At 37.0% G+C, this 25,635-nt stretch overlaps 1 protein-coding gene across 1 annotated transcript in view; it reads left to right on the top strand.

The window, feature by feature from the left end:
- Positions 1 to 563: 563 nt before the first annotated feature.
- The window catches only part of col5a2b (collagen, type V, alpha 2b), a 30,947-nt gene continuing 5,875 nt past the window's right edge, over positions 564 to 25,635 (top strand). Inside the window, exons 1-46 of the mRNA XM_016238177.1 lie at positions 564 to 763; positions 9,049 to 9,261; positions 9,426 to 9,442; positions 9,553 to 9,585; positions 9,751 to 9,783; positions 9,888 to 9,941; positions 10,125 to 10,214; positions 10,650 to 10,727; positions 10,819 to 10,863; positions 10,971 to 11,024; positions 11,209 to 11,262; positions 11,419 to 11,472; positions 12,415 to 12,468; positions 12,654 to 12,707; positions 12,813 to 12,857; positions 12,967 to 13,020; positions 13,100 to 13,144; positions 13,850 to 13,903; positions 14,068 to 14,166; positions 14,259 to 14,303; positions 14,478 to 14,576; positions 14,723 to 14,776; positions 14,885 to 14,992; positions 15,130 to 15,183; positions 15,520 to 15,618; positions 15,887 to 15,940; positions 17,423 to 17,521; positions 18,462 to 18,515; positions 18,727 to 18,780; positions 18,955 to 19,008; positions 19,512 to 19,565; positions 19,713 to 19,757; positions 19,842 to 19,940; positions 20,152 to 20,259; positions 20,628 to 20,681; positions 20,832 to 20,885; positions 21,092 to 21,145; positions 21,245 to 21,298; positions 21,423 to 21,530; positions 21,875 to 21,928; positions 22,070 to 22,123; positions 22,260 to 22,421; positions 22,566 to 22,673; positions 22,850 to 22,957; positions 23,048 to 23,101; positions 23,181 to 23,288. Coding sequence (XP_016093663.1) covers positions 673 to 763; positions 9,049 to 9,261; positions 9,426 to 9,442; positions 9,553 to 9,585; positions 9,751 to 9,783; positions 9,888 to 9,941; positions 10,125 to 10,214; positions 10,650 to 10,727; positions 10,819 to 10,863; positions 10,971 to 11,024; positions 11,209 to 11,262; positions 11,419 to 11,472; positions 12,415 to 12,468; positions 12,654 to 12,707; positions 12,813 to 12,857; positions 12,967 to 13,020; positions 13,100 to 13,144; positions 13,850 to 13,903; positions 14,068 to 14,166; positions 14,259 to 14,303; positions 14,478 to 14,576; positions 14,723 to 14,776; positions 14,885 to 14,992; positions 15,130 to 15,183; positions 15,520 to 15,618; positions 15,887 to 15,940; positions 17,423 to 17,521; positions 18,462 to 18,515; positions 18,727 to 18,780; positions 18,955 to 19,008; positions 19,512 to 19,565; positions 19,713 to 19,757; positions 19,842 to 19,940; positions 20,152 to 20,259; positions 20,628 to 20,681; positions 20,832 to 20,885; positions 21,092 to 21,145; positions 21,245 to 21,298; positions 21,423 to 21,530; positions 21,875 to 21,928; positions 22,070 to 22,123; positions 22,260 to 22,421; positions 22,566 to 22,673; positions 22,850 to 22,957; positions 23,048 to 23,101; positions 23,181 to 23,288 — 3,273 coding nt within the window. The 5' untranslated portion in view covers positions 564 to 672. The remainder of the gene's footprint in view (positions 764 to 9,048; positions 9,262 to 9,425; positions 9,443 to 9,552; positions 9,586 to 9,750; positions 9,784 to 9,887; positions 9,942 to 10,124; positions 10,215 to 10,649; positions 10,728 to 10,818; positions 10,864 to 10,970; positions 11,025 to 11,208; positions 11,263 to 11,418; positions 11,473 to 12,414; positions 12,469 to 12,653; positions 12,708 to 12,812; positions 12,858 to 12,966; positions 13,021 to 13,099; positions 13,145 to 13,849; positions 13,904 to 14,067; positions 14,167 to 14,258; positions 14,304 to 14,477; positions 14,577 to 14,722; positions 14,777 to 14,884; positions 14,993 to 15,129; positions 15,184 to 15,519; positions 15,619 to 15,886; positions 15,941 to 17,422; positions 17,522 to 18,461; positions 18,516 to 18,726; positions 18,781 to 18,954; positions 19,009 to 19,511; positions 19,566 to 19,712; positions 19,758 to 19,841; positions 19,941 to 20,151; positions 20,260 to 20,627; positions 20,682 to 20,831; positions 20,886 to 21,091; positions 21,146 to 21,244; positions 21,299 to 21,422; positions 21,531 to 21,874; positions 21,929 to 22,069; positions 22,124 to 22,259; positions 22,422 to 22,565; positions 22,674 to 22,849; positions 22,958 to 23,047; positions 23,102 to 23,180; positions 23,289 to 25,635) is intronic.

The following is a 25,635-nucleotide window of genomic DNA, read 5'->3' on the forward strand; positions in this document are numbered from 1 at the left end:
TGAATATTAATGAGAGTGTTGACTAATTCATGCTTACTAGCTTATCAAATGGTCATGCTTTATCGCTTTATGCATTCAGGTGCAATCTAAGTGTCAACTGCAGGCACATACAGAGCTAATAAATGTATATTTTAATCTTAAATGAACTTTTTTGTGTTTTACTTGGAAACCATTTTCACAGAGAAATTGCTTATGAAGTTCACAACGAAGAAATGGCAAGTAATACATTGAATTAAATGTGAAATTTTGAAGTAGAAAGACTGAAATAGTACTTTTGTAAAACCTACTACAATAATCGTTGTTTTATTCACGACTTTACAGTGTGGTTATTCTATAATTAAAGCCATTTGGTGTCTGGTGAGTGATGCTGGTGGGCTTTCAAGTATGATACATGATGCATTCTGCTTCATGTTCTTCATACGTGTGCATCATCTTAGAGCAGACTAGAGACTAGAGTTATTTTTGCTCCAGCTAGATGAGAGGCTGCAGAACCACAGGGCGGGGGTGCACAGGCTGCCTGGAGTTTCATACAGGAGCGTCTGCGCAGAAGCTGGAAGCTGCACTGTCGGGTAGAGTTGGCATCTTGTGGAGTGTATGTTGAAGCTGTGATTTTTTTCATAGTCTACCTCCTGTGGCAGGCACGGGCAAGGTCTGTGCCTCCTTGTTGTGAAAATGACCGCAGCTCATCACCTCAGGATACCTGTATGGCTGGGGATCTGTTTGGCCCAGGTGTTATTGATCACATGCCAGGATGTTAAGACCGGTGAGTAACCTGTCTCATACTTCACTAACCTGACACAACAGGTGAAGAGCGATACTCTGTATATCAGTATGCGCAGCTGTAGTATTTGATGTAAATATGTAAGAAGTGCTTGAAAGAGGTCAAATAAGTTACATTTACCTTGTTTACCCCTGAATAATCGTACTCTGGCTATTCATACAATGGCCTTTCTGACCTTCTTTCACTTTAATATCTGGGAAAACGAGACCACGTCATGTTGTTTTTTTCATTGCACTTAGACATTCAACTTGGGTGTCTGTGGAAATTATTTATAGATTATTATGAAGATAATTAAATATGCTAAATGTTTGATTTACATTTAGACTGCTTTGTCTGGACTGTTTAAAGTGGTTTGTTCGGTTTAAAAAAATGAAAGAAAAAAAATCTAACTGCTATGTTTTTGTTTTTTTTGTACAAATCTGGTATAATTATGTAAATTATGCATGAAATATGGGTATTTTGAGTCACTTATGATAATTTGTCCTGATTTGCTTTTTCTCCCTCACCTTATTTTGAGTTTCTCCATATAAGCAGGTTACACCATACAATTACAGATTGATTCATAACTATTCCTTAATATGTGAAGGAATCTTTCTTTATTAGTATGCTTTATAAGAAAATACTATTTCAGTCTTTCTACTTTAAAATTTTACATTTAATTAAATGTGCCGTAATTATTTGTGAAATTTACTAACAATACCTGAGTGAAAATGGTTTTAAACTAAATCCTACACTAAGGTTTTTATTCAGTGTACTAGTTTAGGATGTACTAACTCAACGCCCAAAATTGAAACTCTGTCCTCATTTACTCACCTCATGTTGTTTTAAACCCGTATGACTCAGTGTCCATGCACTTTTTTATTTTTGGAAAGCCCTCATTTAGTGTTCCACAGAAGAAAGAAAGTCATACAGGTATGGAACAACATTAGTGTGAGTAAATGATGACAGAATTTTCATTTTTGGTTAAACTACAACCTTATTCATCCTATTAAATGTGATCAATAGTAATGGATGTTGGCAACACACCACAGAAAATATGTTGTTTTAGTCCCATTTATGTTATGTAGGTGGTGGAATAGCCATATTTTCAAAGCAAGTTAATGCTGTTGTAAGGAAAGACCTTCATAACAGGCTTTACTCTTACAGCATCCTTCCCTACTAACTAGCACAATTTGAATTTCTAATTTAATAGTAAACTGGCAAGCTGAATTATCCCGATCTTCTGCTTTGTCAGCTCTATCTGAGTTGAAGACATAATTTCATGGTCTTGCGAGTAATGATGTGAGGTTTTCACAGACCAAAGCAGGCCACCAATTGTGGTCAAAGTTCTTCCCAAAAGAGATGCTAGACACACCCAATCATGTGGCAAATGCGTTTGCCTGAAATCCAGCTGTGATGTTTTCACATTCACTTAGGTTAGTCACACTACAGATCAGGTGAAGCATTGTTGGGTAGCTCAGCAGGAATCGATTCAGAGTCAGAATTGACATTGAATTCAAAACCTTTGCATAGTGAATTGATGCGATCACACTCTAATCATAGTCTAAAGGGATACCAAAAAATAAAATTCTGTCATCATTTACTCACCCTCAACTTCTTTGAGTTTCTTTCTTCTGTTGAAGATATTTTGACGAATGTTGCTAACCAAACAGTTGCACATTGACTTCCATATGGAAAAAAAATTAAAACACACTACAGAAGTCAATAGCTACCGTCAACTTTTTGGTTACCAACATTCTTCAAAATATCTACTTTTGTGTTCATCAGAAGAAAGAAACTCATACAGGTTTGTAACAACTTGAGATCGAGTAAATGAGTGACAGAATTTTCATTTTTAGGTGAACTTCCCCTACTGTACATCAGGCTGGTCTGTTGTACATACAACAACGTGTGTGACCTTCTCACATTAATTATCCCACATGGGGACACGTCATGACCCTTACGAGAGCCAGCTTGTAATGTTTTATGAGAGGGAGGGTGCAATGTCAATCACAGGGTCTGAAATACAGGGTCACTTGCAGAGAAAATTGTTTGCTCCAATATGACAAATACAAAGTCCATTCTATACAGGAAAATATAGTAAAGAAATGTACATTCCAAAGAGGATATTTTTGTTAAAAACTTCAGACAGAGGGCGTGCCTTTTCACTTTGACAGAAATAAAAGTTAGCCACAGACTAAAGTTAAGCATAACCTATAATAGAGGCTGCTGTGGTTTCCCCAAAATAACGTATGTGCTTTTCCACTAAATTGGTACTTACTTTCTTTTCAGAATAGTGCTTTAAAAAAGGCCAGTTTCATACAGATGAATAGTAGCAGGTGTCCTGCTGCTAGTAGTTTTACTGCTTCAGTGCCACTTTTAATATTATTTTAGGCTTTCATTTAAGATGATGACTTTAGACATTGCTATGAAATAGTGAAGCTTAGACAGGCATTAAGCAGACTGAGTGGACCGGAAATTCCATCATGCTCATGAGACCAAGCAGGGGCGGATTTAGTGATTTGGGGGCCCCAGGCAAAATAAATATATACAATTTCTATACAATTTCACACATTTATAACCTTGAGGTTCCTTTCACTGTTGCTCGCTGCTGCACGACTGTGTCCCATAGTTGTGTCTAATCTTTTAAATTTTTCATGTACATGTTATAAATAAAGAATATCTTTTATGTTGTAGGCCTAAATCCCTTGTTCACATTTAAACAGGTTATAATAGTGTTAGAGTAGGTTGGACCCTAGGTGGTGCGTTGGGGTAATTTTCACTATGCAATTGTCTACACAAGGCAAGGCTGTCTAATTCTAAACTTTAAAATATACATTTATTTTTTATTTATTTTAATTGCACATTTAAATTAAACTGAAGGAAATTATAAATTGACATGCTTAAGGATTATTTCAACCAAACATGAAGTTTGCCTGTGTGGAAAGTAACCCTTCTTGGGTCTTTCACAAAAACGAGTGAGCGCCATTTAAAATAATTAAAATAGGCCCTATATAATATGCACTGTTGCTTAGTATTGAAATTATAGCTTCAGATGCATGATATTTGTAGGGCCCTATGAAATCCGTTTTATTTTTCCAAAATCTTTTTTTCAGTTTTAATTTTTCTGGATTCTGTTTTTTTTTTTCGTTTAAATTTTTCTGGATGATTATATAAAATTGTAACAAAAAACATGTCTAATTAATTAAAATCATGAAACTTGTTTAATTTAACAGCAATTTAGGCCTATTAAAAGTTTAACAAAAATGACATTCTTATGGCCCAAATTCTGCGCTTTCCATTTTAAATATTTCTGTAGCTATGAAATAGTGAAGCTTAGACAGGCATTAAGCAGACTGAGTGGACTGAATGCCCATTTGCAAATTACATTTGGGGAAAACTATTTCAAAGTGATAAGTTTCAGCATTCAGCAGTTGCTGTATTAGTGGTTGAATTCTCATGTCCTTATATCATTACTACTTTTTTTATTTTTAAGCTTATATTTAAAATATTTATCAATTACAGTATATTCAGTTCATTTTACTTACAAAGTCTATAATTTTCAAAAGAAAAAGTGAAGAGAAATTTCACTCAGTCTTCTTAATTGCTTGGAATGTTTTTATGACATAATTTGGGCCTACTGAAACAATTACAGCTGTCACCAATGCCTTTGATGAAAGAAGGGGCAACAAATGTCTCCTAAAATAATTCTTACCTTGCATAAAGCTGTCTGCAATTCCACTGTGTCCCTTTTCTGGAGAACTGCATTAAAGGCTTAGTCAGATAGTCATACACATTATTGCTTAATTACAGCAGTGGAAGCAATACTTGCCAGCCCTCAGGATGTCTCAGGATGTCTCAGATGCGACAGACTTTGAGCATCAGAACTGCTATTTACTCTGTCTGCCACCTCTGTCATGCTACAGCTTCTAATCAAGAGTTATGACAGCCTGGATCTGTCGCTCAGAACCAGAGACAAACACAACACAGACAACATTCATCACAAAACGATGATCGGTATTCTGACTGATGACTGACTGTATTACTCTATAATTATGTTAAAGTATTAAGTGGAAGTTCAACATTTCCATATAGGCTTTCTGCTGTGATACTGTCAGTAACCTCCTGTTTGCACATGAAATATGGAAAATGGGCAAAAATAGCCAATGTTGTATCAAACAGAAACAGTAGGACAATTAAACTGAAGGAAATTATAAATTGACATGCTTAAGGATTATTTCAACCAAACATGAAGTTTGCCTGTGTGGAAAGTAACCCTTCTTGGGTCTTTCACAAAAACGAGTGAGCGCCATTTAAAATAATTAAAATAGGCCCTATATAATATGCACTGTTGCTTAGTATTGAAATTATAGCTTCAGATGCATGATATTTGTAGGGCCCTATGAAATCCGTTTTATTTTTCCAAAATCTTTTTTTCAGTTTTAATTTTTCTGGATTCTGTTTTTTTTTTTCGTTTAAATTTTTCTGGATGATTATATAAAATTGTAACAAAAAACATGTCTAATTAATTAAAATCATGAAACTTGTTTAATTTAACAGCAATTTAGGCCTATTAAAAGTTTAACAAAAATGACATTCTTATGGCCCAAATTCTGCGCTTTCCATTTTAAATATTTCTGTAGCCTATTCCATTTTAATGGTTTAATCAAAAACATATCTAATTAATTGAATTCATAAAAACTACTTAATTTATAAATTAGGCCCTATGAAATTTTAATTTTATTTACTTATTTTTTTAGAAAAAAAAAACATTTAAAAACATTAATTTATCTTTTATTCTAATGAAAATTAAACAAACCCTTTAATTTTTGTACATTCAAAATGCTACACAACAGAAGTTTACTGTTTAAACTTTAGAAATTTTTAAGTTCACGTGTGCGTCCGCACTGAACGTGCATCTCGCATATAAAAAGCATTTTAGGGGGCCCTTGGCTTTTGGGGGCCCAAAGGGGTCGCCTACCTTTGCCTAATGGTTAAGTCCGCCTCTGAGACCAAGCATAATATTTAGCCATTATATTTTAATGCCCATTTGCAAATTAAATTTGGGGAAAACTACTTCAAAGTGGTAAGTTTCAGCATTCAGCAGTTGCTGTATTAGTGGTTGAATTCTCATGTCCTTATATCATTACTACTTTTTTATTTTTAAGCTTATATTTAAAATATTTATCAATTACAGTATTCAGTTAATTTGACTTACAAAGTCTATAATTTTCAAAAGAAAAAGTGAAGAGAAATTTCACTCAGTCTTCTTAATTGCTTGGAATGTTTTTATGACATAATTTGGGCCTACTGAAACAATTACAGCTGTCACCAATGCCTTTGATGAAAGAAGGGGCAACAAATGTCTCCTAAAATAATTCTTACCTTGCATAAAGCTGTCTGCAATTCCACTGTGTCCCTTTTCTGGAGAACTGCATTAAAGGCTTAGTCAGATAGTCATACACATTATTGCTTAATTACAGCAGTGGAAGCAATACTTGCCAGCCCTCAGGATGTCTCAGGATGTCTCAGATGCGACAGACTTTGAGCATCAGAACTGCTATTTACTCTGTCTGCCACCTCTGTCATGCTACAGCTTCTAATCAAGAGTTATGACAGCCTGGATCTGTCGCTCAGAACCAGAGACAAACACAACACAGACAACATTCATCACAAAACGATGATCGGTATTCTGACTGATGACTGACTGTATTACTCTATAATTATGTTAAAGTATTAAGTGGAAGTTCAACATTTCCATATAGGCTTTCTACTGTGATACTGTCAGTAACCTCCTGTTTGCACATGAAATATGGAAAATGGGCAAAAACTTACAAAGTCTATAATTTTCAAAAGAAAAAGTGAAGAGAAATTTCACTCAGTCTTCTTAATTGCTTGGAATGTTTTTATGACATAATTTGGGCCTACTGAAACAATTACAGCTGTCACCAATGCCTTTGATGAAAGAAGGGGCAACAAATGTCTCCTAAAATAATTCTTACCTTGCATAAAGCTGTCTGCAATTCCACTGTGTCCCTTTTCTGGAGAACTGCATTAAAGGCTTAGTCAGATAGTCATACACATTATTGCTTAATTACAGCAGTGGAAGCAATACTTGCCAGCCCTCAGGATATCTCAGGATGTCTCAGATGCGACAGACTTTGAGCATCAGAACTGCTATTTACTCTGTCTGCCACCTCTGTCATGCTACAGCTTCTAATCAAGAGTTATGACAGCCTGGATCTGTCGCTCAGAACCAGAGACAAACACAACACAGACAACATGAGAGGTTCATCACAAAGCGATGATCGGTATTCTGACTGATGACTGAATGTATTACTCTATAATTATGTTAAAGTATTAAGTGGAAGTTCAACATTTCCATATAGGCTTTCTGCTGTGATACTGTCAGTAACCTCCTGTTTGCACATGAAATATGGAAAATGGGCAAAAATAGCCAATGTTGTATCAAACAGAAACAGTAGGACAGGATAAGATATAAAATTGTAGTGATTCAAGCACAGATAAAACCTTTGTTGGGCAGACAGAAAGATGTACTGTACAGACCACATATACCAAAACCAGGGCCCACATGGCAAAGCTGGCCACTGATGACCTTTGATTTAGCCTGCTTTGCCATATTACAATAGTGAGGGGGGAAAACATGCCATTGAAGCATAAATACAATTTTTTGTAACATTATTTTTGTGTGTAGAGAATATAAATACATTTGATTTCAGCTATAATGCAACATTTACCTTTGTCAAGTTAAATGTTTGGCCCTTGGAGTCAAAAGTTGGGGCACCTCTGGTATAGACATGCCAGCTTCATAATTTGACTTAAAAAAGGTTCAAGAAGGTAGTTTGTTTTCTTTCAAATTACATCTTGATGTGGTACACAAGAGGTGCATCCTCAATGGACTGAGTGAAAAATGGCTGAGGGCCTCCAGCTGCAGACCTCAATTACAGGGTGTGGCATATAATGTGATCACCAGCTACGAGGGCAAGCCGAACTGGATGAATGGTGGCCTTGCTCTACTTCTCATTTTTATACTTTGACTTATAATTATAGTTACGTACATGTCTTGGTCAAGCGCAGATTATGGATCAGGCCAGTAGGACCAGCGCTCTATTACGGGCCTTCATCTTTGCGTACAGATGCTTGTTACTTTATATGCAAAGTTGACATAGACTGATAGGTTGAACTGCCACTATTTGTTGCTGCAATGTGAAATAAATGAAGAAATTAATAATGATATCCATTCCTAGCTCTCCCTCAACACTAAAATGTCTTCTGAACGACTTCGGTCTGCTTCTGATGTTTTATGTAATAACTTCATAGGAAATTATTGTCTCTTTTGCAATATTTTACATCAATATGGTGTCCATTCTTGCAACACTGCGACTTTAATTTTTTACCATATTTGGATATTGTATCTAGCAACTGAGAAGGGACATCCTTTGAAAATATTAGATTAGATTAAACTAATAGATTACGATAAAATAGTTTCATTGTCATTCTTGGTAATTACTGCTGATAAATCATAGTAATTAAAACTGATGTAAGTAATGTGTTAAAATAGTACACTCTAAAAAATGCTGGGTTAAATACAACCCAGTGCTGGGTAAAATAGGGACAAACCCAGCAATTGGGCTGTTTTGACCCAGTGGCTGGGTTAAATGTTTAACCCAACCTTCTGGGTAGTAACCCAACCGCTGGGTCAAAACAACCCAATTGCTGGGTTTGTCCCTATTTTACCCAGCACTGGATTGTATTTAACCCAGCATTTTTTAGAGTGTACACATAAAATTCAATTTATGTGAGGGAATTAAGTTCGGTAAGTTTTTGTAAGGACTGTTAGCTGTAAGCAGCACACATTAAGATATATGAAGCAATATCTTGGCAGTAAATATGAAGACTAGAGTGGTATTTTAGAATGAAAATATAAACATGAGCACCAGCTCGTGTACTGGGGACAAACGAATTTCTAACGCTAGAGTGTCCTCTGCTGGCGGATTCAATTTGTACAGTAGAGTTCACAGTGCTTTTCTGTTTTTAACTGTAATTAACTTCGTAAAAAATAAAAACAATCTCACCTCATAAAAAAGCTAACTGTAAACAAAACCGTTGTCCCCCATAAAACAGCAAATAACCGATTTGCCTTATTTTTGTAATGTTTTATGTGATAATGGGGCTAATGTGAATGTAATATTTGTGTATGATAGGCTAGAAATGACTGTTACTTAGTGTATACATTCATGTTTGTTTTCATTTTCGTCTTTGAACAGAGGAGACGAAAAACTGTAAAGATGGTGATCAGAATTATTCAGAAAATGAGATTTGGAAGCCAGAGCCGTGCAGACTGTGTGTATGTGATAAAGGCCAGGTGATCTGTGAGGAGATCCGCTGTGAGGATCTGAAGGGCTGCGAAGAGCTCATGATCCCGGAGGGAGAGTGCTGCCCTGTCTGCCAAACCTTCGCCAGCGCGCGTGGAAGGATCGGTGAGAGTGACATACACGCTACAGCCGCTAGAGGGCAGACGTCAATTACATTCAGAAAGGGAATTCATTTAGATGAGTAGGAGTGCTAGCTTATTTATTATTTGACATATTTATAACAATTTAGCCTGAATTCATTTCAATTCTATTTTGTGTTTCTTTTTCAGAAACAATTGCGTTTAAGGTATGTGAATGCTTTTAAACGTTAGGCATACAGGTTAACGTTTTTAATGATTTGCATCACAAATTAATATTAAAGAAGTTTTGATTAGTCCTGCATGTTTTTTTTTTCAGGGCCAAAAAGGTGAACCTGGTGACATTCCTTACGTGAGTCTATAAGATTATGCTTCTGTTCATCGTATTTGCAATATTTTGTGCCACATGTGAGAATATGTCATTAGTGGTAATCATGTTATAACTTGTTATATATCATGTTATACAGATGTATACTATTTTATTAGTTTTAATTTATATATTTTATTCCTTTTTTAGATTGTGGGAATCCCTGGACACCCAGGACCAATGGTGAAAAAAATAATGCGCACACACACATATACCTCCCAGAAATCCCTATTCTTTGAATTGTCAATCAAAGTGAAGTCCATTATATTGTGTGTCATATCAAATAGGGTCCCCCTGGAGCAGATGGCCGACCAGGATATCCAGGAAGCAAAGGAAGACGAGTATGTGGCATCAACCAGTAGCCTCTATAGTAATTGATATTCTTTGATGTGGTTATTTCTCCCCAGAAACACATTAAAGTTATGTACAAATAGTGGCTTTCTCTCAATGTTACTTTGAGTGAATGCAGACTCGTAATGTAGTAAATGTAGTTAAATTGTGACAATACAATATTTTTTGTGAAGGGTGTCTCAGGTCCACCTGGGTTTGATGGAGAACCAGGTGTCCCAGGCATGCCAGGTGAGCCTGGTCCTGTAGGCAATTCACTGTCTGGGGTGAGTAATATTATTTATCCAGGTTTTGTTGTCCTGTATTTATTACATTCCTAATCAGGGATTTGAACGGTAAAATATGTTCCTCTGATCTGATGAATGTTATTACTAATCAGGATAAAGTGGTAAAAAGTTAAAAAAAAAAGTCTATAGGTGTAAAAAACATAATCCCTAATTTTGTTCAACAAACAACAAAAATGGAAATGCAGAAATGCTAGTGTAGCTTTAAATCACCATCTTGAATGACAATACCAAACACAAGCAAACCCGTACAATCCAGCTTTAAACCTGTAGTGTTTTTCAAAAACTTGCCTGAATATGTTTTATCTTTCCACCTCATTTTAACATATATCTATCTATACGTTTATAGTAACAGCACAGTGTGTCATGACTGTACTTTTTAATTTAATATTAAATATATATTTAATATTTTTACAGAGTCAGTTTGCTTCTCAAATGGCCTCTGGATTCCAGGATGGGAAGCTTGGAATGTCGGCGATGGTCTCTGGAGCACCGGTAACGATCTTTCCACATTCAGAAATGAATATTTAGCTGGATAGTCATATAGACCCACTAAACAGAGATAAAATGTATTTGCTCTGATCAGGGTGAAACAGGACCAAGAGGTCATCCAGGCCCATCAGGTCCACCAGTAAGTTCTCTCAAGATTGGTGTTGTGTATATGAAATGTCTTTAAACTTTTTTTCTTAACCTGGCATGGTTTTCCAAATTTCCATTCTTTTTCACTGTGTCACTCAGGGGCCAACAGGAGCACAAGGTGCGCCAGGAGATGCGGGTGATCCTGGATCTATGGTAAGACTAAAAATGTAGAGACATTTCTAATGTGTAGAATGTATGATATATAGTCTGAAAAATACAGGTAAATATTTTAACTGTGCCTGTAGGTTTCTAATATTAATTAGAGAAACTGTCCATGCTGTGCAGTTAAAAAAATTAACTTACTGTACAATGCAATAAAGTTTTTTTCCCTTTGTAGGGCTCTTTTGGTCCAAGGGGACCAGATGGTCCTCCTGGAAAACCTGGCCAAGATGTGAGTTGACCAACAATTTGCCCAGTGATTTCATTATTTAACCATCATCATAGTGAAGCAGTACATTCAATATGGAGTCAAGTCACATTTTACAGTGCTAACGAGTTAAGTTTCCCTCTGCTTTTGATAACACAAGCCTATTCCTCTCTTCAACAGGGTGAGCCTGGACCCCCTGGAAATACCGGAGAAAAAGGATTCCCTGGCTCTCTAGTAAGACAGTGCTGCTGTTTTCAGTCCTGTTTTAGGGCTGGATGATATTATCAAAAATTTTATTCTAATGCATCTCACTGTTGTTTCCAGTGATTTAAGTTCAAAGAAGTAAAAAAAAACACACACAATTTTGTTCCTTCTAAATATGTGCAGAGATTTTTAAGATGTACTCCACCGGTTCAAACCATAATAGGAGGGTTCATAATAAATATTGTACTTGTGCTTTGAATAGCCAAAAAATAAAAAATAAAATCCTTTTTGCCACCAGAATGTTGTCGATCCGGCATTAAACAGGATGGGCTGAATTAACTATGTTAACCAACCAAACCCTGACATCTTGGTTTAAGTTATGAACAATGTAATATTTGACAATAATTATTTCCACAATCTTCTGGCGACGTAATCTTCTGTCACTGTAAAATTCCACAAATGTTGGGAATGCTATAGAATGATGATTCCTGATCTAAATGGCCTAAAATATGCTCTTACTGCTGATAAACTGATGTATAGGCTGTCAAGCGATGTTGAGGAGTTCCAGACCACAATGTCAAACAGACTCGAATACAAATCAAAGGCATTAATAAGAGTACAACTCATTTATAATAATTACAAGATGACTCAAGCTGTACACAAGAAAGAACAAGTGAGTAGAGAGGAAAACTTAAACTTAAAATTAAACACAGATGTAAACATTGATTAAATTGAGGGAGCTAAAGGTCCTTAACACAAACTACAAGACTCCATGGTGCTCACTAGTGGCCCGCAGACTGAACTACTGTGCAGCTCTATCCTTATCACAAATGAAAACATCAGATGAATGCTGTTGATATAAGGAGATGTGTGTGGTGACAGGGATCAAAAGCTATAATTAGCTCATAACTTCCATAATTCCTGCACATTAAATGCTTAGTGCATCCTTACCAATGATGATTTGTTTCATAGGGCTCCAGAGGATTTCCAGGATCACCAGGTCAACCTGGGATGAAAGGTCAAATGGTGGGTTAGGTTAAAACTTCATTCTCAAAACACTGATTAGTTTGCCATTCTCCTTTTGCACTGATCTCTAATTACTTCTTAATATTTTTTAGTGTCTATCATTATAAAATGTACAAACCAAGTACATAATCATGTATTAAGTTTGCTCTGAGCACAGTTTCTGATGAATCCCTTCCCCATTTTAGGGTCATCCAGGTCTGCAGGGTGCAAAAGGAGAACTAGGTGCAGTGGGGTCAAAGGTCAGAGGCCACATATTTGAAGCCACCAAATTCATGTAAATGGTTTTCTTGTGTCCCTGTGGTTTGATTGTCTTAGTAAATGCCACTTTCTTTTCATGATCAAAGGGAGAATCAGGAACTCCTGGTGGCATGGGACTTGTGGGTCCACAGGTACGGAGCACTTTGTGTTTGCAATTCTGATTGCAATGTTTCATTTACACTGATCTTTATTGGATTTTACAAAACTACACTTTTTGGATGCTTATACTGTACTTTAAAGGGCCCGACTGGCATGCCTGGTGAGAGAGGACGCATCGGTCCAACAGGGCCTGTGGTAAGTGATTACTTTGACAAATTTTGCTTTGATGGTATTAAATATTTCATCAGTAAATCAAAATGTTTTCTGTTTGTAGGGAAAGCGTGGTCTTTCAGGAAACGTGGGAAAACCAGGTCCATTGGTATGTGAATAAGAGTAACCCCTCCACCAGTTCTCATTTGTCTACCCAGATCACACATTCTACACATTCACTTCTGACGAAATACCTTGAAATACATACACTAATGTTCAAAGGTCTGGTGATAATTCGATTTTATTAATGCTTCTGAAAAATGTCTCTAATGCTCACCAATGCTGCATTTATTTGATCAAAAATGCAGTAAAAACAGTAATATTGTGAAATAATATATATATATATATATATATATATATATATATTTAAATGTATTTTATTCCTGTAATATCAAAACTGAATTTTCAGCATCCATTATTCCACTCTTCAATGTCAAATCATCCTTTAGAAGTCACTCTAAAAGACTGATCTCTTATTTGAATCAATGTTGAAAACATTAGTGCTTAGTATTTTTGTTGAAACCATAATGAATGTTTTTCAGGATTCTTTGATGAATAGGAAGTTCAAAGGAACAGCATTTATTGAAAACAGAAATCTTTTGTAACATTATAAAAGTCTTTAATATCACTTTTGATCAATTTAATGCATCCTGGCTGAATAAAGTGTTAATTTGAAAGAAAAAAAAAATCTTACTTAACCCAAACATTTGAAGGGTAGTGCATATCTGACATTATATTCAAAGATGTGGAGTATGTTCTATTAATAAAGACTGATATGTTATCTACCCTGACACTTACAGTATATCATTTACAGGGCCCGATGGGAATCACTGGAACCCCAGGATTTCCTGGTGGCCCAGGCATGAAGGTACGTCTGATTCATGGTTACTGTATGAACCATGTTCTGCAAATTGTCGCACCTTTAACTTTTTGATACATTATTATAGTTTGTATTTATAAAGGAGTTATGGCAACACAAAAAAAAGAACAAAAAGTGAGGAATCAAGCACACTCTTTTTAAAAATTGCGCAGGGTGAAGCAGGAGCCACAGGCCCACGAGGTACCAGTGGACCCCAAGGCCCAAGAGGAGAATCAGGCCGGCAAGGTTCACCTGGATCGCAGGGCAACCAGGTGCAGTCTCACCTGTCCTGTTATTTAGAAAAGGGCTACATTTGAATGATTTGTGTATTGAATGGTCTCCATAATATTGATGCCATTTTTAGGGACCATCAGGAACAGATGGCACTCCTGGAGTTAAAGGACCATCAGTAAGTTCTTAAAACACTCATCAAAGAATGCAATTTAACATACTGTTTATTGCACATTAATTACTCATCAAATTCTGTGTTTATTAAAATTCAGAATTTCAAATTTAACATTGCTATTGCTGCTCATTCTTTGGGTTATGGTTTTGAAGAAACGTCTTAATCTGTTCATTATAGGGCATCCCAGGTGTGCAAGGCCCTGTTGGACTGATTGGACAGCCTGGCCCACCTGGACCTCAAGGATCAACTGGACTTCCAGGGACCAAGGGCCAATTGGTAATGACAAAACATGCAAAATGCAAAATGTAATATTATAACCATAGCGGGACTCACTTTTTCTTCTTTATGTATATTTGAGGTGGAGCACTTGATATATAGATTATATATACTGCGCTCATTCATATATTTCATGTATGTCAAAGGGTGACCTAGGCTCCCCTGGTTTTAAAGGAGAACCAGGAGCTAAAGGACAACTTGTAAGTATTGACAACATTCAGGTGCCTTAAACTCATTTTCTCATAATTGACAGAAATAATGCCACCAGAACATTCATCCAGTGATAAAAGGTATATCATTTGTTGTAGGGCCCACTTGGTGTTCAAGGAGAAATGGGGCAAATGGGAGAAGAAGGAAAGCGAGGCCCAAGAGGAGACACAGGGGCCATTGGAGCCCTGGGCCCAGCTGGAGAAAGAGTGAGTGCCATTACTTTATTGTGAATGACTAACATGCAAGTCTTCATATTCAATGTGACTATTGCAGGGTGTTTTATCTGTGACGTCTTTACATGTTTGTTCAATACAATAATATTTAATGTTTTATATTTTTCAAGGGAGCTCCAGGTAACCGCGGGTTCCCAGGAGCTGATGGTTTGCCAGGTCAAAAGGTTAGAACATACTAAATAGTGGTCAATAAGGTTTTAAAGGCACCTAAAATTGCCAGCAATGCCACCGCATATCTACTGTAAAATAATACTTAAAATAATACTACAGCATTTATTAATCTTAGTTAATGTTAATCTCAGCATTTACTACATTTTAAAACTGAATTTTGTATCTTGTCAACATTATTTAATGCACTGTGAACTGACATGAACATTTTTATTAACTAACTTTAACAAAATGCTGTAAAAATTGGAAATTTATGTTAGTTAATGCATTAACTAATGTTAACAAATGAGATCAAAATGATTCATTTGTTTTCTCAATGTCATTCTTTACAGGGAGCACAGGGTGAACGTAGTGTCCCAGGCTCATCGGGGCCTAAAGGTGCAACTGGAGACCCTGGCCGACCTGGGGAAACAGGAATTACGGGGGCAAGGGTTAGTAAAATGAATGTTCTATATATTTGTATTCTGTATGTTATCTATTGTTTTAGACATTATGAAGCATTTTGCAGCATACCCTATGTATAGTGCCATGCGGTTATAAAGTATATCATAATTATTTTCTGTGATTATTACATAGACTTTGTTACTTTGCTTCAACAGTAGTGCATGCTATTGCTGGTACTTTTATTTTGCTCAGATGGTATTGAGTCCACATTATTTAAAGCGTTCACAAACTGTATTATGTGTCATGTCTCTTTAGGGCTTAACTGGCATTCTTGGTATGCAAGGGGCAGAGGGGAAGATAGGCCCACAGGTAATACATGCACTTTTCGCTTGATTTAATCTTGTTATTCCTTCCTATTGTATACCTTCTTAAAACAGGACAGAAATAATGCCACCAGAACATTCATCCAGTGATAAAAGGTATATCATTTGTTGTAGGGCCCACTTGGTGTTCAAGGAGAAATGGGGCAAATGGGAGAAGAAGGAAAGCGAGGCCCAAGAGGAGACACAGGGGCCATTGGAGCCCTGGGCCCAGCTGGAGAAAGAGTGAGTGCCATTACTTTATTGTGAATGACTAACATGCAAGTCTTCATATTCAATGTGACTATTGCAGGGTGTTTTATCTGTGACGTCTTTACATGTTTGTTCAATACAATAATATTTAATGTTTTATATTTTTCAAGGGAGCTCCAGGTAACCGCGGGTTCCCAGGAGCTGATGGTTTGCCAGGTCAAAAGGTTAGAACATACTAAATAGTGGTCAATAAGGTTTTAAAGGCACCTAAAATTGCCAGCAATGCCACCGCATATCTACTGTAAAATAATACTTAAAATAATACTACAGCATTTATTAATCTTAGTTAATGTTAATCTCAGCATTTACTACATTTTAAAACTGAATTTTGTATCTTGTCAACATTATTTAATGCACTGTGAACTGACATGAACATTTTTATTAACTAACTTTAACAAAATGCTGTAAAAATTGGAAATTTATGTTAGTTAATGCATTAACTAATGTTAACAAATGAGATCAAAATGATTCATTTGTTTTCTCAATGTCATTCTTTACAGGGAGCACAGGGTGAACGTAGTGTCCCAGGCTCATCGGGGCCTAAAGGTGCAACTGGAGACCCTGGCCGACCTGGGGAAACAGGAATTACGGGGGCAAGGGTTAGTAAAATGAATGTTCTATATATTTGTATTCTGTATGTTATCTATTGTTTTAGACATTATGAAGCATTTTGCAGCATATCCTATGTATAGTGCCATGCGGTTATAAAGTATATCATAATTATTTTCTGTGATTATTACATAGACTTTGTTACTTTGCTTCAACAGTAGTGCATGCTATTGCTGGTACTTTTATTTTGCTCAGATAGTATTGAGTCCACATTATTTAAAGCGTTCACAAACTGTATTATGTGTCATGTCTCTTTAGGGCTTAACTGGCATTCTTGGTATGCAAGGGGCAGAGGGAAAGATAGGCCCACAGGTAATACATGCACTTTTCGCTTGATTTAATCTTGTTATTCCTTCCTATTGTATGCCTTCTTAAAACAGGTCTTTAAACTCCTCAGTTTGTAGTCCTATTTGAACTAGTGGTTCCTCTGGGAATCTCTTTGGGAAAATTAAATGAACTACACACATGTAAACTCGCATCCTTCTGGAATTAGCTTTCTGGATTGGCCTGTTGTTATGACTGAACAGCTCCAAATCACTATGCATTTAAAACAACACTTTGGTGAGTTCTGCCATCTCACTTTCTGATAAGAATGGTGTTTTTTTCTTAGGGAGCACCAGGAGATGATGGGAATCCAGGCCCAGCTGGGCCTACGGGAACAAGAGGTGCAGCAGGACCCATGGGTTTGCCTGGACCTAAAGGCTTCAGTGTAACTCCCTATTATATGTGTATTTATAAAACAGCCATAAGATAATATTCTAAATATTATTAACATGTGTCATACTGTATATCGCATAACACTTTCAGAGCAAAGAGTATATCAGGGTGATTCTTCTATTAGAGGGACTTTCTGTCATGAATATTCTTTTAAATACTTAGAACAACAACGGGGAAAAAAACAGTCTAATTGCAAAGGATATATTATGGCAACTTACATTTTTTATTATCACTTTAATTGTTTTCCTAATTTATTTTAACAGTGCTGAAATGTTACATTTACCAGAATTACACTATTTTGGGCTTGTCAACAATTCAGACATTTTAACTTCCCCTATAAATGTTAAAATCATGAAGTCTTTTTTAAGAACTCATATTCACTATAAGAAATTAATATATATATATACTACACAGGGAAATCTCACAGGGAAAGCTCAACCAAAACAGAACATAACCGGGACATGATATATATATATATATATATATATATACATGCACAGTACAATTGGTTGCAAGAAAACTAAATGCGTTTGTATTGTAAGTCCAAAGTTATTCAGCTTTTTCTCTAAAAGTGAAAATGATCATTTCTGTCACATATAATTGCCATCACACACAGTGTCAAATCTCACGCTCTTAGACATTACATTGAAAGTCCTTTGAAGGATGATGAAGGCCACTTACCAGATCTTTATTTAAGGATGTCATAAATGTTTTAATACAGATGAAACATTATTTGAAGATGTTTCAGTAGATAAAAGTGCCTTTAACGGATGAATTACCCATTAATATTATAGTTAACATGTTAAACTACAAAGAGTCTGTAATATAAAGAGAGAGTCTATAATGATGACTTTTATAATGACATTTTATGGACAGTCAGTCACCTTTATCTTGTGTTTACCTATTATGAAATTATTTTTCTGAATATTCAGGGTGATCCAGGGAAAGCAGGAGAGACAGGATCACCAGGAGCTTCAGGACAAAGAGTGAGTGCAATTATGGTGTAACATTGTCGTGGCAACCTTAAAACGTACTGTAATTTTTCACAACAAGCTATTATAAATGTCATTCTCTTTTTGCGTAAATGCTTCTGTTGTAGTATTTCAGATGGTCTGTCAGTGCTGGTATTGTATAGTGTAGTGATTTAAAAGTCAAGTCAATCATTATGATTTGATATGATGGTTATGATTCCTGCAGGGACCTAACGGAAAAGATGGAGAAGAAGGTCCAGCGGGAACACCAGGACCTCCTGTGAGTCTTCCAATTAATTATTTATGCCAAATTTGTGGCTATTTTCATTTTCTGTATATTTTGGTTGGTTGATTTCTCGGCTATCTCAGCTTCCTCAGGTAACACCTCTGAGTGGTACAGTATTAAGAGGAGGAGCTTGCAAAATACGGTTGGGTTTATTGTATTTATTTTCAGGGAGAAGCAGGAAAGAGAGGAGAACAGGGACCTCCTGGACTAACTGGCTTCCAAGTATGTTCTCTTTTTATTCAGTTATGGTTCCAGTCAGAGATGATTTTAAACATGCCCCTCACTGTCCACACAGTCAATGTTTAAATGCTCTTAAAGGGGTCATACTTTGAGAAAGTTTCCTTGATATTGTCATATAAATGTGTTTGATGTACTAACAGCAAGTTGTAGGCCTCAAAACGTCCTCCCTAGTCCAAAAAGACAAAAACAAGCAAAACCAGTTCATTGTGAAATCCCAGGATTTTTGCCCACATTAACAATAAATTATTTATTTTATTTTTTATTTGTTTGGTCAAACATTGTACTGCACCTGCTTGTGTGTAGCACCTGCTGCTCTGCATGAAATCATTTTTGGTATGAACTTGACTAACAATACACGTCCACCTCGGGGACACAAATAAAATAATAAAAGTATAAATAATCCTTAAATATTTTACATATCTGTAAGTAAATTTGATATGATTTATTCCTGGAAGAGCTACATCTTTATTATGCTAAAATTGTAGGGTTTGCCTGGACCCCCAGGCCCACCAGGAGAGTCAGGAAAACCAGGTGATGAGGTGAGTTCATAATTTCTTTGTGCTCTTTTACCTGATCGCTGTATTCTAGTCTTTACTGCGTGCCATTTCTGCTGGTGAGGAAGAATACAAACTGCCTGAGAATGGGAATTATTAAAGAACCTTATGACATTTATTTTTTACCCTCAGGGTATCCATGGAGAGGCTGGTGGTGCAGGGCAGACTGGTCCAAGGGTGAGCCTATTGTACTTACACTTCAGTGTCACTGACACTTCAGAAGTCCACATAAGCAATCTCCAGTGTTTTTATCCGCCATAGGGTGAACGTGGAACCCCAGGAGAGAGAGGTGAACCTGGTCCTAATGGGTTACCAGGACAAAAGGGAAGTCTAGGAACCCCTGGACCTGACGGTCCCAAGGTTAGAGCCAGATTTTTACTCAACATCAACAGCTGCATCGCTCTATGCATGCATTTAGCTCCTAAAAGATGACTGAATAACACCCCTTACATAACTGTACCAAATAAAAGGAATACATTAACTGAAAGCTTTTACCATGGTAAAAAACTTTATTATAGTTTTGTGTAAAACAACAGCATGATAATCTTGATACACATTAATGGCTGTGCAGGGTAAACCAGGTCCAGCTGGAATTGTTGGAGAACCAGGACCACTAGGCCTACAGGGCATGCCAGGAGAGAGAGGAATAACTGGACCAGCCGGACCTAAAGGAGAAAGTGTGAGTGTGGCTCTGAGAGATAAGAGAAAATGGGTCTGCTTAATCAAAGGCTTTGGCACATGTTAAATATTTGCACATGCATAACAAACACAGTATAGATTTTAGTTTGATTCCTTGCAAACAGTGCAACAATATTGCATATATTAAATGCCTTTGTGGGTAAAGCTCTGTGAGGCATGACTGTTGACATATACTGGATGTCTCGCTAATATCCTCAGGCAGGAAGTTAATATTCTCTAATATTATTCGTGAAACATTTTCTGTGTGGCACTGTGAAGTAGAGAAGGAAACCACATCTGTAACACATCAAGCAGAATTCTCTGTTTCTTTTCTTATCGATTTTAATGCTGTTTAATCTGTTTTCTCAGGGTGCAATGGGCAACAGAGGGGCAGAAGGGGCTGCTGGCAACGATGGGGCTCAAGTGAGTGAGACAGAGCCATAAACTGGATAAAATTGAACCTAACAGTCAATAATTCTGAATAAAAAAATATCCACATTCAAATTTATTATCCATTTCTTAATACAGCAGGGGTTATAAAGACACTAAATAAAATGTCATTGATGTCTGTAGGGATTACCTGGTCCTGTTGGACCTGTTGGACCAGCTGGCCCACCCGGGGAGAAGGTTTGATTCGTTTTTTGTTTATTACTTTTTTTTTAATCGATTTAGCTAAGTGGTAAATTTATCCCTCCTGTTCTGCCTCATAGTGTTTTTTTCCCCAAAATACTAAGACTTTGATGTTTCTTTTGTTTCTTAAAATAACTGATTAAAAAGTACATTTTACAGCTGTTGCTACTTAGATGTACTCAGAAATGATTGTTCAATTACAGGGAGAACAAGGCCCACGAGGCCCTGGTGGATCTCCAGGCTCTAGAGCAATGGCTGTGAGTAGAGCAGTTTACCAGGAGAAATCCTGACCTTTTATGTTTGTTGAAGTTCTTTTCTCATGTGGTTCACAATTCTATTGATGTATTGTGTTTTAGGGCTCACCTGGTGAGCCAGGTCCTACTGGTCCAGTTGGGTTTGCTGGACCTCCCGTAAGTGCATCCATCCATTCATCCACCCATAACACACACACACACACACACACATATATATATATATATATTTTTTTTTAATAATATGGTATGAGTTGTAAATATTGCCATGTTTTTGTGCTAGGGTCCTGATGGTCAGCCCGGAGTTAAAGGTGAAACCGGACAGGAAGGTGCAAAGGGAGAGGCTGGGTCTTCAGGGCCTCAGGGAATGGCAGGAAAACCTGGACCACAGGTGAGCAAAAGAATTGTTATATAATCAAAGACATAATATTTGATCAAATGTGACAGTAAAGACTGGTACAAAAATTATATTTCAAATAAATATTGTTTTCTTATCTGTATACATCAAAGAATCGTAAAAAAAAAAAAAAAAAAAAAAAAAAAAAAAATATATATATATATATATAGTATATATTCTTATTGATTTCTTATTCTTATCAAAAGTTGGGTTATATATATATATATATATATATAAACCATGATATATATAACCCAACTTTTGAATCATAGTGGGTATATGTATAGACTATATTGGTCCTGTAGGGAAAAAAATTATAAACATAGTGTTTTTTTTAGGGAGTGGTTGGAATTACAGGCCTCAAAGGTGGCAGAGGAACTCAAGGAGCAGCTGTAAGTTACAAAAATCAAAGTATCAAAATCATTCTTTATCAACTTGGACACACCCATAAATGCTGCTTATTGAATCCTCTTACTTCTTTTCTTCCTCACTTTTGCGGAATCCTCTTTGGTTTCTTCTTTTTTTTCTAAAAGGGTCCCAGTGGTTTCCCAGGATCCCCAGGAGGTGTCGGCCCAGCAGGCTCTGCTGTGAGTGATTCCATAATACAGATTTAACACACAAAGCAGTGCTTAACAGCTAGTCCTTTAAATCGTATTGGCAATGTATTTGATTAATTTTGACCAATAAAACGTATATGGACTCTTACACTGATATTATTTTCAGGGTCCAGTTGGTGAGCCTGGTCCCATCGGAGCCCCAGGTAAAGAGGGCCCACCTGGGCTTCTGGGAGAACCTGGAGGTCCTGGCCGCCAGGGAGAGCATGGAAACCCTGGACCTGCTGGTAGCCCTGGAGACAAAGGTGAACCAGGAGAGGACGGATTGCCAGTATGTTATACCTTATTACTCAAATTTTTTTTTGCAGGATGGTTTTTGGATTGTCATTCATATATTTAAAAAATGTATATCCTACAGAATTAAAATTAAATCATTTTAAATCTAAAACTCATATTTTTCTTTAACTTAACATAGGGCCCAGATGGGCCACCAGGACCTGCTGGAACTCCAGGACAGAGGGGACTTGTGGGTCTTCCTGGAATGAGAGGAGAGCGTGGTATGGCTGGCCTTCCTGGACCTGCGGTAGGTCACCACTTCTACCTTCTTGTCATACAAACAAATATTTCGAAATTTGTCTTTTTAGAATTACATTTCTCAGCCTCTGGTTAGTTGGTTGGTTAATTAGTCAAAGATGATGTCTCTCAGATGCCAAAAGTTAACTTCTTTGACTCCTCATCCCATCTCTTTGGATTTTTAAGGGTCAACCAGGAAAAGCTGGCACCCCAGGTCCTCAAGGAACCAAAGGTGGTGCTGGACCAGTTGGTTTGCCAGGAGCAGCTGGACCCAGAGGAGATGCTGGCCCAGAGGTATGATATGTTAGTGTGAAAAACACACAATCAAGATGATTGATTACCCATATGCAAAACATTATCTTAATTAATTCGTTCTTAAATTAGGGTTTGGCTGGAGCTGATGGAATTCAAGGAGCTGATGGCATCATTGGACCCAGAGTACGAACCCATTCAGTCTTATTAGAAACTGTTTAACCAAATAGGACCAAGTTCAAATGTTGTGTTAACTTGCTTTCAGGGTGACAGAGGAGACTCAGGACAAGAGGGTCTTGCAGGTGGTCAGGGAGCATCAGGAACCCCAGGACCTGTCGGAACACCTGGAGGTCCAGGACAGAGAGGAGATCAGGTTAATTTCCCGTATCCATTGCAGATACTTCACATCAGATTGGTGTTTAATAAATATATTTTTAAAGGGGTCCTATTATGCTCTTTTACAAAGTCTTGATTTAGTTTTGGGGGTGCACTAGAACAGGCTCTCAAACTAGGATGTTCGAAAAACACATTATTTTTCACATATTTTACATTCTTACAACACCTCTCTCCTCAGTCTGGCATGAACGGCTTGAAAAGTTCCTGTATCAAATAAAGGCCCTCCTGCTGAAACACGAAATGTGCTGTGATTGGTTAGCTGGGCCAGTGTGTGTTGTGATTGGTTAGCTGGGCCAGTGTGTGTTGTGATTGGCATCACTCGGCGCCTGGTCGGGAAATGTTGTGCCCCTTACCATAGCCGCCTGCGAGGGGACCCCCTGGCCCTGTTGGTCCAGCAGGAAAAGAAGGAGATATGGGTCCACTTGGAGCAGTGGGGGCTCCTGGATCTCGAGGTGCCACTGGTGATATTGGACCTGAGGTCAGGCATGAGATTATGTCTACGATGCATTTTGTGTATGTTATGAGATTGGATCTTCTTGCTGAAACATCTTAAACCAGTCTAATGACGTTTGCTGGTCTAGAGAGGTTTTGGGCATTTTTCACATGTGACCAGCTGAACAGTTGTTTGTCCATGCTGAGAAACCAGCTAAACTTGCTGAAAACTAACGCAAATAACTTAAGTTGTTTTTCAGCTGGGCTGTGCATTCAATCACTGTCTCGGATGCAACAAAAAATCTACAATTTATAACATGTTTTCATTTCTCTTTTGACAATTTTCCTTCTTTAATTACTCATAATCAGATACACTTTGTACTTCATGACTTATAATCATGATTATAATGTTTCAACACTAAATTTCTGCATAAACAGTATTCACCCGTCTGTTTGTAGGGACCACCTGGAGAACCAGGCCCACCTGGACCCCCAGGTTCTCCTGGCCCCCCTACAGCCGCTGTGGATGACCTTTTTGGAACATCTTTCGACCTTGATGTCGAATACGAGCCAGAGGAACCTCCACCTCCCCCGCCAGAGTTCAACGAGGATGAGGCAAGGCCTAATAACGGATCTGATACAGTTCGGGTCGACAGTGAGGTTCACTTGTCTCTGAAGATCTTGGGAAGTCAGCTGGACAGCATGCGCAGTCCTGATGGCACTCGCCAATATCCTGCCCGCACATGTCAGGACCTGAAGCAGTGCTATTCTCTGAAGAAGAGCGGTGAGTGAGACAAACCGACACAGTTTAGAAGTAGCTCTGAATGCTTTAGTTTTACTGACCCTGATCAGGTACAGCATGAACTGGAATACCTTTGTTTTCATTTATGATACATCTCTGTAGGAATAATTCACAAACAAATGAATCACCCTCTTGATATTCCAAACCCAAATGACTTAATTTTAGAGAAAAAAGGAGAAATTTAAGTCATCCACGCTTATGACTCATGCTCCATTTTGAGAGCCTTCTGAAGTGATAGACGTCAAACCTGACATGATGCATCTTGGCATGCTGTATTTCAATGAGCTATGGAGATTGATTTCAATTTCGCCGCTCTTCCAAGCTCTTGTATGGCTTCAGAATGCTTATAATATAACACACCATGCTTCATCATGTTTTGCAGTAACCCAAACTTTCTTAAACAATAAAAAAGATAGTTCTATCTGATAAATGAGGAAAAACTGCATTCTGCAATCTGTCTTCTGTTTAGAGAATGTTTTGAATGCAAGTGCATTTTGTCTCATTGCACTGGCAGACTGGTTAACTAGTTTTAAGTGTAAGCCTAATTTAAATGGAAAAAAATCAGGTAAAAAAATAAACAAGACAAAATACAGTTTTATTCAAAATACATTCCCTGAAAAAAAGTTTTAATACAATATGCATTGTATTAAGGTAAATTTATTTTGTTGTAAGGATGTTTAGATATTTGACTGGAAAACTTGTACACTTTTATGTTTTTTTTAATACCATTTTTAGGGCTCCTGTTGCCAAAACACGTGTATTGTAAGAAAAAGAGCCAGTAACTACTTCAAAAAAAGATCAAATGGGTTTGAAATAACAAGAGAAAAACTTATCGTAATAATAATCAGATTTAGTTACTGTTTAAAACTAGGGCTCGCAACAGAATAAAATACTTATGAATATTTACTAATCTACTCATTATTTATAAGAATATAAATTCACAACGTTAAAAATATTGCATTAAACATTTTATTGCAATAATGTCCTTAACACTTTTGCTGTGAAAACCCTACAAAATATATTTTGGAAAGTCTTAATTTTTTTTCAAATGTTCTGTAAACCACTTTGTGGCCCCGTTTAAAAAAAAAAA

Source organism: Sinocyclocheilus grahami, unplaced genomic scaffold (genome assembly GCF_001515645.1).
Source record: "Sinocyclocheilus grahami isolate Dianchi unplaced genomic scaffold, SAMN03320097.WGS_v1.1 scaffold534.1, whole genome shotgun sequence".
NCBI lineage: Eukaryota > Metazoa > Chordata > Actinopteri > Cypriniformes > Cyprinidae > Sinocyclocheilus > Sinocyclocheilus grahami.